Raw genomic sequence first — 16,977 nt, 5'->3', positions numbered from 1 at the left:
AAAAATATTGTAAACAGGAAAATAAAGAAAATGTAATTGAATGTGTGAATAATAATAACGGAATCTCTTATATTTAAATGAAATTCATTAAAATACGTGCTATACATTTGACAAAAGGTGATTTCAAATAAAACCTTACCTGATAACTAGCTCATTGCGTACAGTTGAACCATTAAATATATCTCCAGGTACGTCCTTATACTGTATACGAACCTATAATTAATTATTGGAAATTAAACTATAAATTAAAATTTTTAAAGAAAAAGCAAAGCTTTGGCCATCTACAGTGAGGCCCATAAAACTATGGAATAGGAAGACGACATTAAAGAAACATTGTGTGTATTTGATATTTTCACCAGAAGATTAAACTTATTAAGTTAAATGGGTCTGTGTTCACTGCGCAATTTCTACATTTCATGATCATTGGAATTTTTAAGAAAATAACATGAGTCTTAACAGTTGGCTTCCTACTTCACAGTTATATGGATCTCATTGTCTTATTGTGGCATGAATTAATTTCTTTATTAAGAATTGGACTCAAATCACATCTATTATTTCGCATTGTAACAAATTTGAACTTACTGTTTTGAATTCATCTGTTTATAAATTATATTTAACTAAATATTGAGAACTTGCGTTAATATTCAAAGATTTGTCGACTCCTTCAGGTTTACTACAAAATAAAGTTGATGTAAGATAAAAGGTTTTACTTCCAATTTTTCATAATATGATGTGTCAGAATTTACTTTTCATGTGAAAATAAACTTCACTTTGTTGTAAGTTGTTGGTATTTAGAAACTTTTCATTTTACTGCAGTGAGGATGCTATCCTGTTTGAACTACCGCCGTTTGAACTATTTTTATTTGAACTAGCCTGTCCTAACCGCAGCGCTCGGTCCAGAAATTGGCCTAACCTAACCTAACCCTAAAAAATACATATCATTTGAACTATATTGTTTGATTTATTTGAACTAATAGCTGCAGCGCTCGGCCCCCTAGCCGCAGCGCTTGGGCCAGAAATAGTCTTAGCCTAACCTTACCCGAATTATTACACACGTTTAAACTATTTTTTGGTTAACTCAAACTATTTTTGTGTTAGTTTGAAATATTTCTTAGTAATTTGTTAATCTATATCTTTAATTGTATGACCTAATTTCATGAATTATAACAAAATTTTAAAAAAATGAATTGACAGAAAAATAATTGAAATGTGTTGATTTGAACTACAAGATCGTGACGTCAAGTCAGTAGTTCAAACGAACAATAGTTCAAACGGCGGTAGTTCAAACAGGTATCCAACTCAGTGAGAAACAAAAAACTCCAGGACAAAAAGACGACATTTAAACTCTAGTTATGACTTTAAATAGACAATACTTTTGAATGTCTTTTTCCTCATATTGTATTAGATATTAAAGACTTTTTGCAGTTTGTTTCTTTAAAAAAACTCATATATATATTTTACTGTGAAATCAATTTTACTAGAATATAACTGTCATACAAAAAATGTTATTAGTCTCTTTAGTATCAAATTATGGAAGAATACATTTTAAACTATTCACCAACTGTCATGTTTTGTGGGACACCCTGTATATGAAACTATTTCTTTAAGTTCTGACAAATTGATTTTAAACTTAAAAATTCTGACCTCAGCTTTTCTCTCGTTCAAGGCTTTTCCACATCTGAGAATAAAGGGTACCCCGTCCCATCTCTCATTCCTAGAGAAATAATACTATTTTATTTTTCTATTTTTAACGGGACAAAGTAATTTTAAGGGATCCTTCATTTTAAGAGGAGCCTGGAGCATGTCTTATTCAAGACGGTGACGTCAAATTCCTTTGTCTGATAAAAAGTGATGAATATTTATTCCTGCTTTTTATCTAACAATATATTATTATTAATATTATTAACATTTAATTTGATACAACGAAAACAGGGCTGAGATCCTCCACTAGTGGTTCAGATCTGGCCTGAATTTGTTTAGGATTCAATGTTAATGCCAGAAATGCGTGGATACTAGGGGGAAACTAAAGGGGGTGCTTCAAAAGCACTTACAGAGTACGATACACACCTCCGCAGAGTTTGCTTATTTTATTTAAGTGAGGTTTACAGAATCCTAATTAATTTGAATCTTTAAAAAGATTAACGGAATGCTATTGATACAACTTTTTTATGTTTCCTTTTATAAAGAAAATTATCCAATTTTAAATCTTAGCTTTGCATTATTCCAATTAAGATAAAAACGGACTCCAAGAATTAAATATTCTATTGTAAAGAAGAAAATGTCGTCTTTTACTTAATCTTAAGATGTGCCGCGGCAAATGTTGGACACGTGGAACCGGCGGGAACCTAAAAGTAAAAAAGTCAGATTGTTCATAAGCAGTTTTAAATATATTACCTTTTTAAAGTCATAATTTGAATCATTTAATTGCAATTTAATGTTTATCCAATGAACTTGATTTAATATTTTTACTAAACATTAAAAATAGTTTACCGTGGGGTCGTCTAAATAGCCGAGTCTAGCATCTTCATCCGCTCCCTCGGGATTGCCCTAGCGGAAAAATTCAGAATTAAAGGGATTGTTTAGATAATTGGACAATAAGGAAACTACAAGACAAGAGGGTTCTCATTATTTCTGAAAGCTTATGTTTCAGGTCACATTTATAAGAGAATTTTAGTTTTCGCTGTTAGACACATTCTAGTTTTAACAGTGCTCACTATAATAAAGTGGAATAGGAAGTCGTCTGTTTGATCAAAAATTTAAAAAAGACTTGTTTGCACCTGGTATTGTCCTAGGACCACGTCATCTAGAGAAAGGACTTCAACTGCCTTCAAAACTTTCACCTTCTCGTCCCTAAAAAATGAATAAAAAACTATTTTTGACGAAAAAAAATGGTTTAGAAAGGAACAGATATCATACTTGAAAATGTAGTTCTTCCCTTCAATTGTTACTCACAAAAAAGATTTAATATAACTCGAACCAAGATGTGCACACTCTCATACAAAAAGTATAGGTCACTTGGTGAGGTAACCCAAAGCGCAAGCAGTTTCGACGCTTTCTCAATATTTGATTAGTTGTGTAAAAAGACGACTGTATAGAAGTCAGTCTTGATTCTTACATACAGAGTTCCCTGCAGCTTTAAATTAAATTTTTCTTTGTCAAATCATTTTATCATTGATAAACTACATTGAAAGCATAAAGCCTTTCAACGCTAAAGGGAGAGACTAGCTAGATATGGTAGTTGAGCTGAGAGTGCACAACTAAAGGAAACATTTCAAATATTTTATACCTATAAAATGTGTATTATTGCTGAATAAGAGCGCAAATTATCAGTTCAACCACCATCTTACCCGGACGTACTTTGCTTGATTTAGTTTAGCGTGTCCTATACCTAATATCATCAGGTGATGTGGTGACCGGTTTCTCCATAGCTGTCAGGCAAAGAATCTGCAGAAGATGATTCTGCATAACATCCCTGAAATATTGCAAATATAATCTTTTGAAAACAAGGATAACAATGTAAAAGCAGGGATAAATCCAGAGCAGCAGATACAATTGTTGGAATCATGATTGGTAAAAATGCAGTTATTGGTACAATCATTTTCAAGTTAACGCCACTCAACTTTACTTTCACGAAATTTTAGGGAAAATGTCTTAAAATGACTCTGAAGACCAAAATAAACAGATGCACTCTTTAAAATAACAATTAGAAATTAGAAATTAGAAATTAGAAATTAGAAATTAGAAAAAATAAACTTATCACTCGCGTCAAACTCTAATTTTCCTATCACTTATATATCTTTGTAACCTGGGGATGTACGTACGCCTTAGATAATTCAAAGGTCTCCGACAGCAATTTACAATAAGACAAAGCTGTCATGTAAGAAAGCTTAGTAGAAATCAGAAGTGAAAAAGAAAGTTTTCCTCTTTGTTTTTATTTAAACGACGGCAACTGTGCAATCAGTAATATTGCTTGTGCGAACAATTCCACGCATTAAGATTAAAACCGCAAGAATTTCATTTCATTTTTTTTAAAAACATTTTCCAAAAATTTCTGAAGGAACTGAGTTTATGCCACAAACTCACATTTTCTAATCCTCGCATCTTTGCAACCTGATGGTGTAAACCTATTATATTTCGAATTTTTATCATTTGATGTACTATGATTAATATTTTAAAACAGCAAAGGTCTGTGACTTTAGGTTGCACAATGCACATATATAGGGATTAGAAAATCAGATTTTGTGGCAAAAACTCATTTCCTTTTCTGACCTGATAATCCCGAATTCATCAAAGTATCCTCCCCTACCCTGAGTTCCAAAAGGTTCCTTGAAGGTAATTACAACGCTAGCAATATTGTCCCTAAACAAAAACAGTGAACCAGAAAACAGTGGAATATCTTCTAGTTTTTTATTTTTTTTATTTGCAATACCATAATCCAAAATTCAGGCCATTTTTTTGTTCGTGTATTGTATAAATCACCACATACTATGTGGTATCATAAAACCCAGTCGGAAGTTAATTTTCAGGAAGAAAAAACGAAGCTATCTATAAAATTAATAAAAGTTGTAAGTATAAACACATAATTTTTCAAAGACACAATGTATGCATATAAATATAAAATATTAAAATATCTCTATTAAAAAGCAGTCTTACAAAATGAAAAATAAATGTTGCTAAAAAAATTTAATAAGTAAATTTTAAAAATTTTTAATAAATTTATTTTTTTAAATAAATCAAAAAAGTTTTTTACCTGTTCCAAGTAGGAGCAAAGATCATGTTACCAAACCTGAAATCAAATTATACACTGTAAATTTAGAAATTTAGAAAAATTGATATTCCAATGCGAGTTATAATATTTTTTTTTATTTCGTCAATAATTATTGCGGCAACTGAATAAGTAATATATTCTTTATTTGTTTATTAAAAAAAACTGTTATAAATAGAAAAAAATTCGTTTTTTAAATTATTATTTCAAAAATATTGATAAACTAGCTGAAAGGCCCGGCGTTTTTTTAGCCTGTAGCCACCTATGCCCACAAAATACCTGGGTGCTTAACTTCGTAAAGCGTTTTAAAGTGGTGTTATATAAAGCGAGTAAAATCACACCATTTTAAACCATTTAAAAAACTGGTATTGGTGTAATGACGCACGGATTAAATCCGTTTTAAAATACTCGGGTAAAAACTACGGTTAAAAAACGAATTTATCTCTACTTTAAACCTTAAAAAAAGAAGATTTTAATCCGTTTAAAACCTTATCTATATCTGCTGAAAACACTCTGTAAAACCGTCTTAAAGACGTTTTCAGTACACGGTTTTTATCCGGGTTCTGGTTTTAAAATAATCGACTTTTACCCTGATTTAACTCCGCTTTGTGTTAGCTGGGATACAGTACATACAGTACAGTACAGTATAGTACAGTACAGTACAGTACAGTACAGTTCAGTACAATACAGTGATGTTCAGTAATTTACAGTAATGTTCAGTAATTTACAGTACAGTACTGTATAGTACAGTACTGTACAGTACAGTGCAATATACCTGTAAAGCTGGTCTTCTGCGAATAGTTTCATCAGATGATTACTGAGATCGGCAGAACTAGCGGAATCCTAAAGTATATGCAATGGTATCCAAAATACAGTTGTATTTAGAATACAGTTGTATCCAGAATACAGTTGTATCCAGAATACAGTTGTAACTAGAATTCAGTGGTATCCAGAATAAAGTGGCATCCAGAATACAGTAGTATACAGAATACAGTGGTGTCCAAATTACAAATAATTGCTAATTTATTCATGTCTAATGTTTTATTAATCACCTTGCCGAATGGTTTCTCTACAATTACTCTAGTCCAACCCTTTGTTGACATACAGGCCTCCTGTAGTACAGTTACGTTTATGTACAGTGGTAAATTTAAAATAGTTAAATAATTGTCGTTTTTTTCTTTGATTTTAGTCAAAAAATGATAGGTTTTAAAAATTTGAAAATAATGTATGATTAATTTGTGCATTGTACATCTTCAGAAATATATTAATTCCTTTCTAAAACCTTATTTTAAGAAATAAGTAGAAGACGACAATAGTTCCAAAATTTCTTGATACAATAAGGCAGATTTGGAAAAAACAAAACGAACAAATTTTTATATTTTTTTTTATTTAAAACATTTCTTTGAACTCGAATGAAACTTTTTATATTTGTTTATTTTGGTTAAAAAAAGAACAATTACCTTTAGCATAGATGTTACTGGTTTGAAAACTGAGGGAGGGAGTGCCAGATAGAAAAGTCTAAAAAAAAAATTTGACATGAAAAAAGTTTTAATTTTTTAGAAAACTTATTAAAAAGGAAACGTTTGCTAATTTGAAATAGTGCACAATTCTCTAAATTATTACTTTAAGTCATAACAGTGTGCGTTTATCAATTTCCTAAATTATTAAGTTCTGAAATTATGAACTTAGCTCAGTTAATCTCAAAGATGTTCTAAGGGTCAAAATAGTCAACTTAGGCTAGATTTTTTATTTTATTTTGTAAACTTAAGTATCACGTGTTGTCATAATAGTAATACCTATTATTTTGCCCCTTTTCAACAGCTGACATTTCCTGAGAAAACCATTTTTGTTAACAAATTTAAAACAAATTTAAAACAAATTTAAAACAAATTTAAAACAAAATTTAAAACAAATTTAAAACAAATTTAAAACAAATTTTAAACAAATTTTAAACAAGTTTAAAACAACTTTTAAACAGATTTAAAACAAATTTAAAACAAGTTTAAAACAAATTTAAAACAAATTTTAAACAAGTTTAAAACAAATTTAAAACAAATTTAAAACAAATTTAAAACAAATTTTAAACAAATTTAAAACAAATTTAAAACAAATTTAGAACAAATTTAACACAAACTTAAAACAAGTTTTAAACAAATTTTAAATAAATTTAAAACAAATTTGAAATAAATTTAAAAAAAATTTAAAACAAATTTTAAACAAATTTAAAAATAATACAATGGAGTGGCAGGTCCGATTTATTTTTCTGAAAATTGATTGCTTTCAAAGGAAAAGTGACTAGCGGATTGATGAGCAGAGACAATTCAGTTTTAAGATTCACAACAGTGGCATTAAAAGCTTTGTATGATTGTATGATCAATTATGAATTAGATATCAATCTTAATAATTTTAAGAACTATTTTAAATTGAGAATTCTCTACAAAAATGATTTGCGCATTTCTACAGCCGGAGAACTTGTGGAAATTGTCAAAAATATAAAGTTTGACCAAAAAAACGACAATATCTCCCAAATAATTGATCATATAAAGTATCGTTGTGAATCAGGCATTGTCATCTTAAATTGGAGGTTCACTTGAAATTACGCTTACAGTTCCTTTAAGTAGACCGATGTGAATACAACGCTTTCACACAAAATATTTTGACTGTCCCTTTAAGGACTTTTCTTTATTTTTGTTCACATAAAGTTACATAAAATAAAAATAAAAATAATAATAATTATATTAATAATGATGATAATAATCATAATAATAATAGTAATAATCATGAATAATAATGGTAATGATGATAATAAAAGTAATAGTAAGGATAAAATATAATAATAATAATAAATAGTTTTCCTGTGCCAGCAACTCAAAATCTCTCTTAGTATCATAACTTCCTAAAAATATAATTTTATGTTAAATCAATAAAAACTATCTTAATTTGAAAAAAGCTGGATGATATTCATTTTTATTACATAAAAGAGTATATACAGTGATAACAATTAACCAGGTGGACTAAAATTCGTCTTTGCTCAGTTTTAAATAACAAATTACCAAATCCCTAACATATGATACATAATATATATATAATCCAACTTCAACTTAATTAATCATGAATTGCTCAACTTCAACTTCAATTTAGTCAAAAAAACTTTTGAATGGTTGATATCAGGATTAATGCTTGACCAAGTCTTTTTCTTAATCTCGAGATTAAATGCTTGTTATTCTCTTGATATTAATTATTTGATCGGAATTAAAGATGATCCCATTCTAAAGTTTTCAGCTCGCAGCTCAGTGCTATATATTTTTTTTCGAAAAATTGTACTGAAATTCTATCAAGTGGATATTTTTTAAATAAAAATGTTCAAAACGAATTTAGATAATACCCAGGATAAAACATCTCTTTCCTATTAAAGAGGAATGATAAGAGGGGGTGGGGTATTGTATTTAAATAATAACTATATATAAACTAATTATATTTAAAATCCAGGGAGATGAGGGGGGGGGGAATTATAGATTAGTAGTTCAGCAAAACGAATTATACATATTTATCTATCTATCTGCAAATTTAAGGCTAAATCATAATATGGGGGGGAGGGGGGGGGTTGCTGATTATTATATAAGTTAACAAGCTGCTCTGTATATTGTGTAATTATGATTATGTATTAATTATAGATTGTATGGAACTAATAATCAGGTTTCAGTTCCCATAATCAGTCATCAGTCCAGATATATCTATTGATCTTTTATCAGTCAATCCGTCAATCAATCTTTTACTTTGAAGATCTGTCATAAAATCAATTTGTACAAAAGCATTGTGGTCAAATCATGGATTTAATCTGTCAGCTTGTTATACCCAGTCTAAATCACAATTTTTTAATTGTCAGAATTTAAACCTATTACATTTTTTCAGAGTCTAAACTTAAAAGAATTCATCGAAATCTCAACCATTAAAAATTAGTCAAAATCTATGCCAATTACAATTTGTCAGAATCTAATTCTCAAAGAATTTTTCCGACAAAAATCCTATTAGAATCTGATAGAATATAATCAAATTGGAATTCATCAGAATCTAATCCTAATAGAATTTACCAGAATCTAATCCTAATAGAATTTACCAGAATCTAATCCTAATAGAATTTACCAGAATCTAATCCTATTAGAATTTGTCAGAATATAATCCTAATACAGAATCTAATTCTAATAGAATTTACCAGTATCTAATTCTATTAGAATTTGTCAGAATACAATCTAATTGGGATTCATCAGAATATAATCCTATATGAATTAACCAGAATATAATCCTATAAGAATTTACCAGAATATAATCCTAATAAAATTTAACAGAATCTAATCCCTATAGAATTTATCAGAATCTAATCCTAATAGAATTTACCAGAATCTAATCCTAATACAGAATTTATTCCTCATACAATTTACCAGAATCTAATCCTAATAGAATTTACCAGAATCTAATTCTAATAGAATTTATCAGAATCTAATTCTAATAGAATTTATCAGAATTCTATTAGAATTTGTCGGAATATAATCCTTTAAAATTTTGTCGAAATCTTAACCTTTAAAAATTAGTCAAAATCTGATTCTATAAAAATTTGTCAGATTCTCAAAACATTTAAATTTGTCAGAATAAAATCCTAATAGAATCACAACCTATCAGAATAGAATCACAACCTATCAGAATAGAATCACAACCTATCAGAATAGAATCACAACCTATCAGAACAGAATCACAACCTATCAGAATTGTTCAGATTCTAGACCTATTTTAGTAAATGCCGTACTCGTCCCGCAAACTGTATCAGTCCAGGCTCAACCAGTCCACTATCCAAGTCAACCAGAACACAACCCACCTGCCTCTAAATGCCACACAAGACACAAGCGTGGCCTATCAATCTAGCTATTAATCAGGCTCTAAATGCCACACCAGGACACAAGCTTAGCTTCCAACAAGCTATTACTTCTGCTCTAAATGCCAAACAGGGACACAAGCTTAGCTATCAACAAGATATTGGCTATCTACAACAGATCTGTACCATAAACGAGGTATGATCTCAAACCCCAATGCTCAACAGGATACAATTACATTACACTGTAATGGCAGGGGAGTTCTGATTATAACTGACGTCTATTTCTAAATCTCTATGTTGCATGTAAGTTCCAATACGTATTCACAATATTACGCAGGTATATAATATTATCACAATACGTAGCTAGTATAATCGTATAACAAGTTTTACGTAGTTAAGGATTAATGCAGTTGGATCCTCAGACTTTGTACACCGCCTTATATAAATATGGGTATGTTAAACAGCATTTTTTACGAGACAGAATCTTAACCTATACAGTATTTGTCAGAATCTACAATGTGTCGAGAACTTCTTAACAGTTCAACATTAAATTAACAATTAATATCGTCTTCCTAAACCACAGTTTATTGTGTCTCACTGTATACCTGCCACGTAATGATTTGCTTTCCAGAATCCTTCTAGTTCAGCCTCCTCACCATCCTTAGCTTTTACTGTAGCCGCACATTTTCCCCTGCAGATTTCTCACAAGTTGCAGAATACTTTTAAATGATTAAAACTAGAGAAAAGGAGGTAAAAACGTAAACGAAATCACCTCTGTGACCTCGTATAAGCTCATCTAGTTTTGATTTTACACATAAGTATCAGGCAAGAAAAATAATCCCGTGTCCGAATTTTATGAATTTAAATCTTGAAAAATTTAATACAATTTTAAGTGGAACCAACCATATTTCAGCCGTGGCTTAAATTTAAGCCTCGGCTAAAATTCTTTAAATTCGGCCTCAGGTTACTTAATAAAAATAATTCAAAACGGGTTTTCCTTATAGCTCTTTAATAATAAGAAAACAATTGAAAACATATTAAAGTTTATTCTTAAGAGCAATTTACTTTAGTTTAACTAAACTAGTTTAACTTTAGTATAAACATAACATAACATAAATACACCTTGTTCATGTTGTTCAACATAAATGGTTTTAAGGGCCTATCGACGTGATTTCATGTGACCCTAAAGGTTTTAAAAAACAAGTGGCATGTCCGGTTCACAATGGTATCCTTGAAACCCTAGTCTATTCAAGTATCAATTAGATATTCATTTTTTTATTTAAACGCCGATAATTTTCAATTGTGGTTTATTTATAAAAGTGGTCTGCTGCAGGATAACAGTCTAAGAATTATCAGTAATAAACACTTTTTATGCCAGAAAAACAGAGGGTCACTTTAAATTACAAGGACAGTCCCTTTTTGGAGAAAAAAAATCAAGGATATCGTATTGGGTCGATAAATCCAAAATACAAAAATAAAGAAGGATCCTGCACCCCCGTCCCCCCCCCCCCCCCCNTAACCGGAGTTAAAAATGGAATGCATTCATTTATACTATAACACAAAAGGGTTTTTAAAACTTAAAAATAAAAAAAATAAAATAACTTTTACCAAAAATAAGATGAAGGGGGCCATGTGGGGGGGGAGGTCAGAATTTGCGTACAAAATTTTTAGGGTTTCCAAATTTTTGTTCAAATCTCTTTCGTGAAATTTTCGTTCAATTGAAAATGGTAACGAAAACGAAAATTCGTTTAATTTCGCGAAACTTTTCGTTCTTCCGTTGAAAATCTGATATATTTGAAAATCCTTTTCGAGAAATTTGTGCCAAATTTCGAACTTTCGTTGAAAATCCATTTTTTCACGACAATTCTTGAAATACCTTTATCGTGAAATTTTTCATTGATAATATACAAAATATTTTAGCGAAAGAACTGATTGATTAAAATCAAATCAGAACTTCGGAAATATCGAAAGAAATTATAAAAATGTTGTCTTTACAACTTTTCAATGGGTTTTGTACTATTTTACCTAAATCTCAGTAATTGTAAAAAATGTGTAAATAAATAAATAGCCATGACATAAGCGGGAACAGTTTTAAAGAGCTCCATATAATCATTTTATTAAAAAACTAAATATTTGCAACATTCCATTATCAGTAGATTTAGAAAACGACATTTTATTAATTCTTTCGATGTGTCCAAAGTTCTGAGTTAAACTGTAAATAAACAGGAATAATCTTAATTGATTGAAATCTTCAAAGTCGTCTTTTACCTTACAAATTGTTCGCGGCATTTACTAAAGGCAACCTAATTTAAGCAAAATTTTTTAATAAAACAATAATCACAAAATAACCCTAGGCCAGCCATTTCCAAAATGTGGTCTACCTTTTTTTTACTTTTAAGAATTAATATTAAGAATATTAAGAAAAAATGTATTAAATATAAAGCCATGAACACGTCTAATTCTGAACAAAATTATTCATATCTCCGGTAATTATGGAAAGAATAAATGGCAGACCACATTTTGGAAATTTCAAATCTTAACTTTTCTTCAACTTTTCATTTCAACTTGTAAAAATGCCTGAGTTCCTCTACAGTCATCTTGGATCGTGCATACCCAAATATCTGAGTACCCTAGACAAAATATTAGATAACAAATTGTTAATTAATCAAAGTCTTTTTGAGAAATATCAAGGAAAGAAGAAAGAACGTATTTGCCACACATTCCAAAGTTCTAATCTAATGTTTTCAAATAGTTTTAAATATCAAGAATAACACCATCAGGTTGTAAAGATTGGTATTATGAAGTTTGTGTTTCATGCAAGGACCACAATGAAGTATAGTCTTAAGATTTTCAACTCTTTTATAATTTCATAATTAGGATCAGTTTCAAAGATTTTTTTTCTACCATGACATGAAGATTAAAAATAAAATAAATAAATTTATACCAAATAATATCTTAATATCCTAGATACAATTATTCTTTTATACAGCCAAAGTCTTACAAATATTCAAACAACTTCTTCCCTTTCCCAGTCGGGTAATTCTTAACATTTTTTGCGGAATTATCAATTTTTTTCTCGTGGATTTTGAAAATGTGTAATATTTTAATGGCAAATTTTTAAGTTCTGGCCATCCATTCCGTTAACCTTCCCTAGGGTCATGGGAGGTTCGGTTAAGCCGTTTTTTCCCTTATTTGATACAAACCAAAAGACAAGCAATTGTATTCCTTTAGAGAGAAATATTATTGTGTTAAAAAAGTATAAAAACCTTTAAATTTACATTTTATATTTCTGATTATCACACAGTTTTAAAATTAAATAATAATTAACAATAATCTAATTAAGTTTCACAAGTTAATTTCAACGTAAATGATAATATCTTGATTAAGAAAGAAATAATTCTCAAAGTTGGCATATTCAGTAGATCCGACATTTTAAACAGGAAACTCCCTCTATTTCGCCCACGTGTTTTATACAAAATGGCTACTTAACAGATACCATTGACAGCTTTAAGGGACTTGGCGTTTCCGACTCACAACGATATTTTTAGATCCCTTGTCTGAGTCTTAATGACGTAGATATCCTAAACCTTATCCTTAGGCTACAGAGCATATTTCATTCTGTGATGTACACTGTACAATGTACAGTGTATTCTGTACACTCGCAATTATCGGCACCAAAGGAGTCGAGTCTTTGCCACAAACTCAAATTTTCTAATTACTATAACATTGCAACTTGCATGGTATGAAGCTTTGATATTTCAAACTTTTATTACTTGAGCTAACATAATTCATAGTTTGAAATATCTAAGGTCCAGGATATTGGGTTGCAAATATGTAGGAATCAGAAAATCAGAGTTTGTTGCTAAGACTCAATTCCTTTAACAGCAGCAATTATTATTATTATTATTATTATTATCAATATAATTATCATTAATAATATTATTAAAAGGCAGTCAATGAAATTGGACAGATATTCTAATGGTACCGTTGAAAATTACGTCTACAGTTCCTTGAAGCTAATTTGATGCCCAATTCTCACCATTAATTTATTAAACGCCCAAAAAAGTGGAAAACTTAAAAAAACCGCAGCCCTTGGATATTTGTTAAACAAAAAAGGCAAATTTTGAAAATAAAATTATAAACCATCCGGTTGCAAAGATAGAAAACATTATTAGGAATGTAAATTGCAAGTTGTTCTTTATAAACCCCCAATATGATTAATAAATCTACTGCCTACGTCATGATTTTCGTTCATGATAATGAGTCTGACTTTATAACAAGTTAACTGATCATAAAAGCTGAATAGGATAAACTTGGTTAGGTATGGAATATGTTAACCCAGTTTGAACTAAGGTTCGCCAAATAGTACCCATTTCTCAGCAGGAGGTGGCCTTCTTGCACCATAGGGGTCCTCATACAGAGCCAGCTTGGTAGACTTGGTAGGGGCGTAGGATAGATATTCTTCAAACAAATATACACTCATTGGATGTCTTCATGAATATCTCGTATCCATCTTGTATATTTTATTCATTCTTGGCAATTTTTACATACAAAGTTCAGGAAATACGAAAATTTGATTTTTAATTTTGTTTGATTTAACAACCAAATTTAAATACTTTTCAATGTGTGACATTTATAATATGAAGTTAAATACTTAACCCCCCCCCCCCTCTAAATCCCATGTTTGATGTCCAAATATGACAAATGATACATCATTGGAAACCTCTTGTGCTCTACTTTTAGAATCTGCTAAAATATTTGCAAATTTGCAAAATTTGTATTTTTTTATTTCAAAATCCAGTAATAAAGTATGAATGTTTGCAAAAAAATTTAAACAAAATGATTAAATAAACAACTTTGAAAAGCCCTTGACCATGCCATTTCGAATATGCAAAAAAAAATTTGCAAAATTTTTAATAAACTGCTGTGTAATTAAGAAAACTGAAAATGTGCAAATTTCTTTTGACGGGTAAACTTCCATATTTCTTGGCAAAACTTTTGCAATCCGTTTTCTTATGACATGGCTTACCAAAATCTGAAAATGGGTCAAAACAAAGATTTAGTTTGTTACAGGAAAAGTAGTCAGCCAGGCGGTGTGCATGAGAACTCAGGCAGTTAGTATAAAAGCCCGGTTTTAGACCTAAATGGAGGGCTATGGGAAAAGTCAGAAAATGTCAACAGCGTGAGACCAATACTTTTCGAGTTATGTAAAAAAAAACCAGCAGGAATAGGGTTAAAGTAATGGATCAACTTTTGTATAAAAATGACTTTAAAAACGCCTCATATGCACATTATGTATATAGGGCGAGAGCTTAAAAAAGCTATACCTATATTGGGATTACAATTGGGGGGGGGGGGGGTGTAAAAAAGTTTACCTTAGGCAGTAGATTGTCCCTGTAAAGAGCCCAGAGGGTCGGATAAATCTTCTTTCGCGCCAAATCTCCGCTTGCACCGAAGACGACAAACACATTTGAGTGTACACCTTCATCCTTCAACTAGAAAACAGCGGAACTCAGAAAAAAAGATTAAAATAAATCTGAAAGCCCCCTCTAGCTCTCCCATCTGAGATAACACATGAAACAATGGAAATGGAATTAAAAGCATGAAAATCCATTTATTGCTGTGCTTTTAATTTGGAATATCAAAAATAAAAATTTGAGTTTCATTTCCAGTTTTATGGGTCTTAAAATACAAAATTAAACTTTTTGAACTGAGTTGACAACACTCCAATAAATATTAAAGAAATTACACTCTGAATTTAAAGAAAAATTCAAATTGTGTAAAACTTAAAAAAAGCAACTAACTGTTAAAAAAAATATTCATTCGATTTCTACTTATTTTATGCATCAATAAGTTTAGCAATCTTAATTATTTAATTTGTCTGTAAAGGGATCATATATTTAAAGAGGTGAATGCACTATTCACTACGATATCTTAGAAACAATCTTCAACAAACAAATCACACATTTTTCATGAAAAAAAAATAGGATCTAGTTCATTCTTGATAAGACAATGGTTAAAAGGGAAGACATAAATGGGGAATAACGTCTCCACTTCCTTTAAACCGTTGATTTATTTTTCTAAAAAAATAATAACTATTTTTTACCTGAACCTTTCTTAGAGACTCCCTAAGAAGCTGGAGTCCTTCAGGGTTCCCTTCAGTGCACTCCGCGTCAATCATTGCGTCAGCACTACTAAAATATCATTGCGTCAGCACTACTAAAATATCATCGCGTCAGCACTATTAAAATATGCGTCAATATCAATTATTTAGGTCAGTATTATTAAAACGGATTAGTATCGTCAATCACAAAAACAAAATGGCGTAAGAAGTCAATAAATATAAGACTCATTTTACTATTATTGTTTATTTAAACAAATGTTTTTGTACTGTAATATTTCAATTAATCACTCAAAAATTAAGGGCTAAATTTTCAAAGCTTCTTTCTCTTTCTAGCAATCATTTTTAATTTCCTAATTGTTTATTTTTTTCTGTCAGCATTTTCTCTTACTCAAATTCGTAATTTTTTTAATTCTTCAATATCGAAAACTTGCAAATTTTTTTTTATCCGGCCAAATAACATGAGTTCTTACGATTGGTTGACCGATCTTTATGTAACCAAGATACAATTTTTGTTTGTAAAATTTACTGATTTATTATTCAAAATTAAAGCATGCATGAGGGATTGAAAAAGTGTTCACATGCAGATAGTTTGAGATCGGTACAATTGCAGATTCTAACAAATCATAAAAATATTAAGGAAATATATCTTTTACTAGGCTGTCGGTTAAAAGTTAAAAGAATCTATAACACCAGAGAATATAAACGAAGACTTTCCGAATTTTCCTCTTTTCAGTTAACAGTATGAAAAACGACGATATCTTCCTCATTTTTATCATCTTCTATTTCAATTGTGAACATTTTCTTTTTGTACACATTGTAAGACAAAAACTAACAAAATATTCGAGGATTTCATAAAAAAAATATTGTGGATTTTTAAAATTTGATGGAATTTGAATTTTGTTTGAGGCAAATTTTAGAAATTTTTATCATCCATAAACCTTTCCTGGGGTCAAGTGATTTGACGTTTATTGAACACGAACAAACAGACAGACACCCAGACAGACAAGCAAAGTATATAGATAGAAGAGATGTTAAGGGTACATTTGTGAATCGTGAATCATTAATTTAGTGGAAGGCCACTTGAAATTACGTCTGTCTATATCACTTAAAAAAACGTTATTAAAAAATCAAGGCGGGAGGGGGTGTCTTCAAAATTGAAATAAGTTTTAAATTTTTGAGTAAATAACAGAGAGGAAGGAATTGAAGTGTATGTTGGGGGGG

General features: G+C 30.1%; 1 protein-coding gene and 1 long non-coding RNA gene across 2 annotated transcripts in view; both read right to left on the bottom strand.

The window, feature by feature from the left end:
• Nucleotides 1-16,977, bottom strand: part of LOC111703168 (glucose-6-phosphate 1-dehydrogenase) — a gene marked incomplete in the record, with an annotated part of 32,562 nt that overhangs the window by 1,857 nt on the left and 13,728 nt on the right. The window contains 17 exon segments of the mRNA XM_023475042.1: nucleotides 140-213; nucleotides 1,645-1,714; nucleotides 2,293-2,345; nucleotides 2,491-2,547; nucleotides 2,778-2,850; nucleotides 3,389-3,472; nucleotides 4,270-4,359; nucleotides 4,751-4,798; nucleotides 5,529-5,608; nucleotides 5,818-5,877; nucleotides 6,226-6,283; nucleotides 6,562-6,596; nucleotides 7,621-7,661; nucleotides 10,238-10,323; nucleotides 12,210-12,262; nucleotides 15,008-15,127; nucleotides 15,739-15,826. Coding sequence (XP_023330810.1) covers nucleotides 140-213; nucleotides 1,645-1,714; nucleotides 2,293-2,345; nucleotides 2,491-2,547; nucleotides 2,778-2,850; nucleotides 3,389-3,472; nucleotides 4,270-4,359; nucleotides 4,751-4,798; nucleotides 5,529-5,608; nucleotides 5,818-5,877; nucleotides 6,226-6,283; nucleotides 6,562-6,596; nucleotides 7,621-7,661; nucleotides 10,238-10,323; nucleotides 12,210-12,262; nucleotides 15,008-15,127; nucleotides 15,739-15,826 — 1,170 coding nt within the window.
• The window catches only part of LOC111703174 (uncharacterized), a 3,821-nt gene continuing 2,679 nt past the window's right edge, over nucleotides 15,836-16,977 (bottom strand). The window contains exon 3 of the long non-coding RNA XR_002765572.1: nucleotides 15,836-15,851. This is a non-coding gene — a long non-coding RNA (uncharacterized LOC111703174). The remainder of the gene's footprint in view (nucleotides 15,852-16,977) is intronic.

The sequence above is a fragment of the Eurytemora carolleeae genome, unplaced genomic scaffold (assembly GCF_000591075.1).
Source record: "Eurytemora carolleeae unplaced genomic scaffold, Eaff_2.0 scaffold487, whole genome shotgun sequence".
NCBI lineage: Eukaryota > Metazoa > Arthropoda > Copepoda > Calanoida > Temoridae > Eurytemora > Eurytemora carolleeae.
The sequence above is the reverse complement of the archived record's forward strand: the minus strand, read 5'-3'. Positions and strand labels throughout refer to the sequence as shown.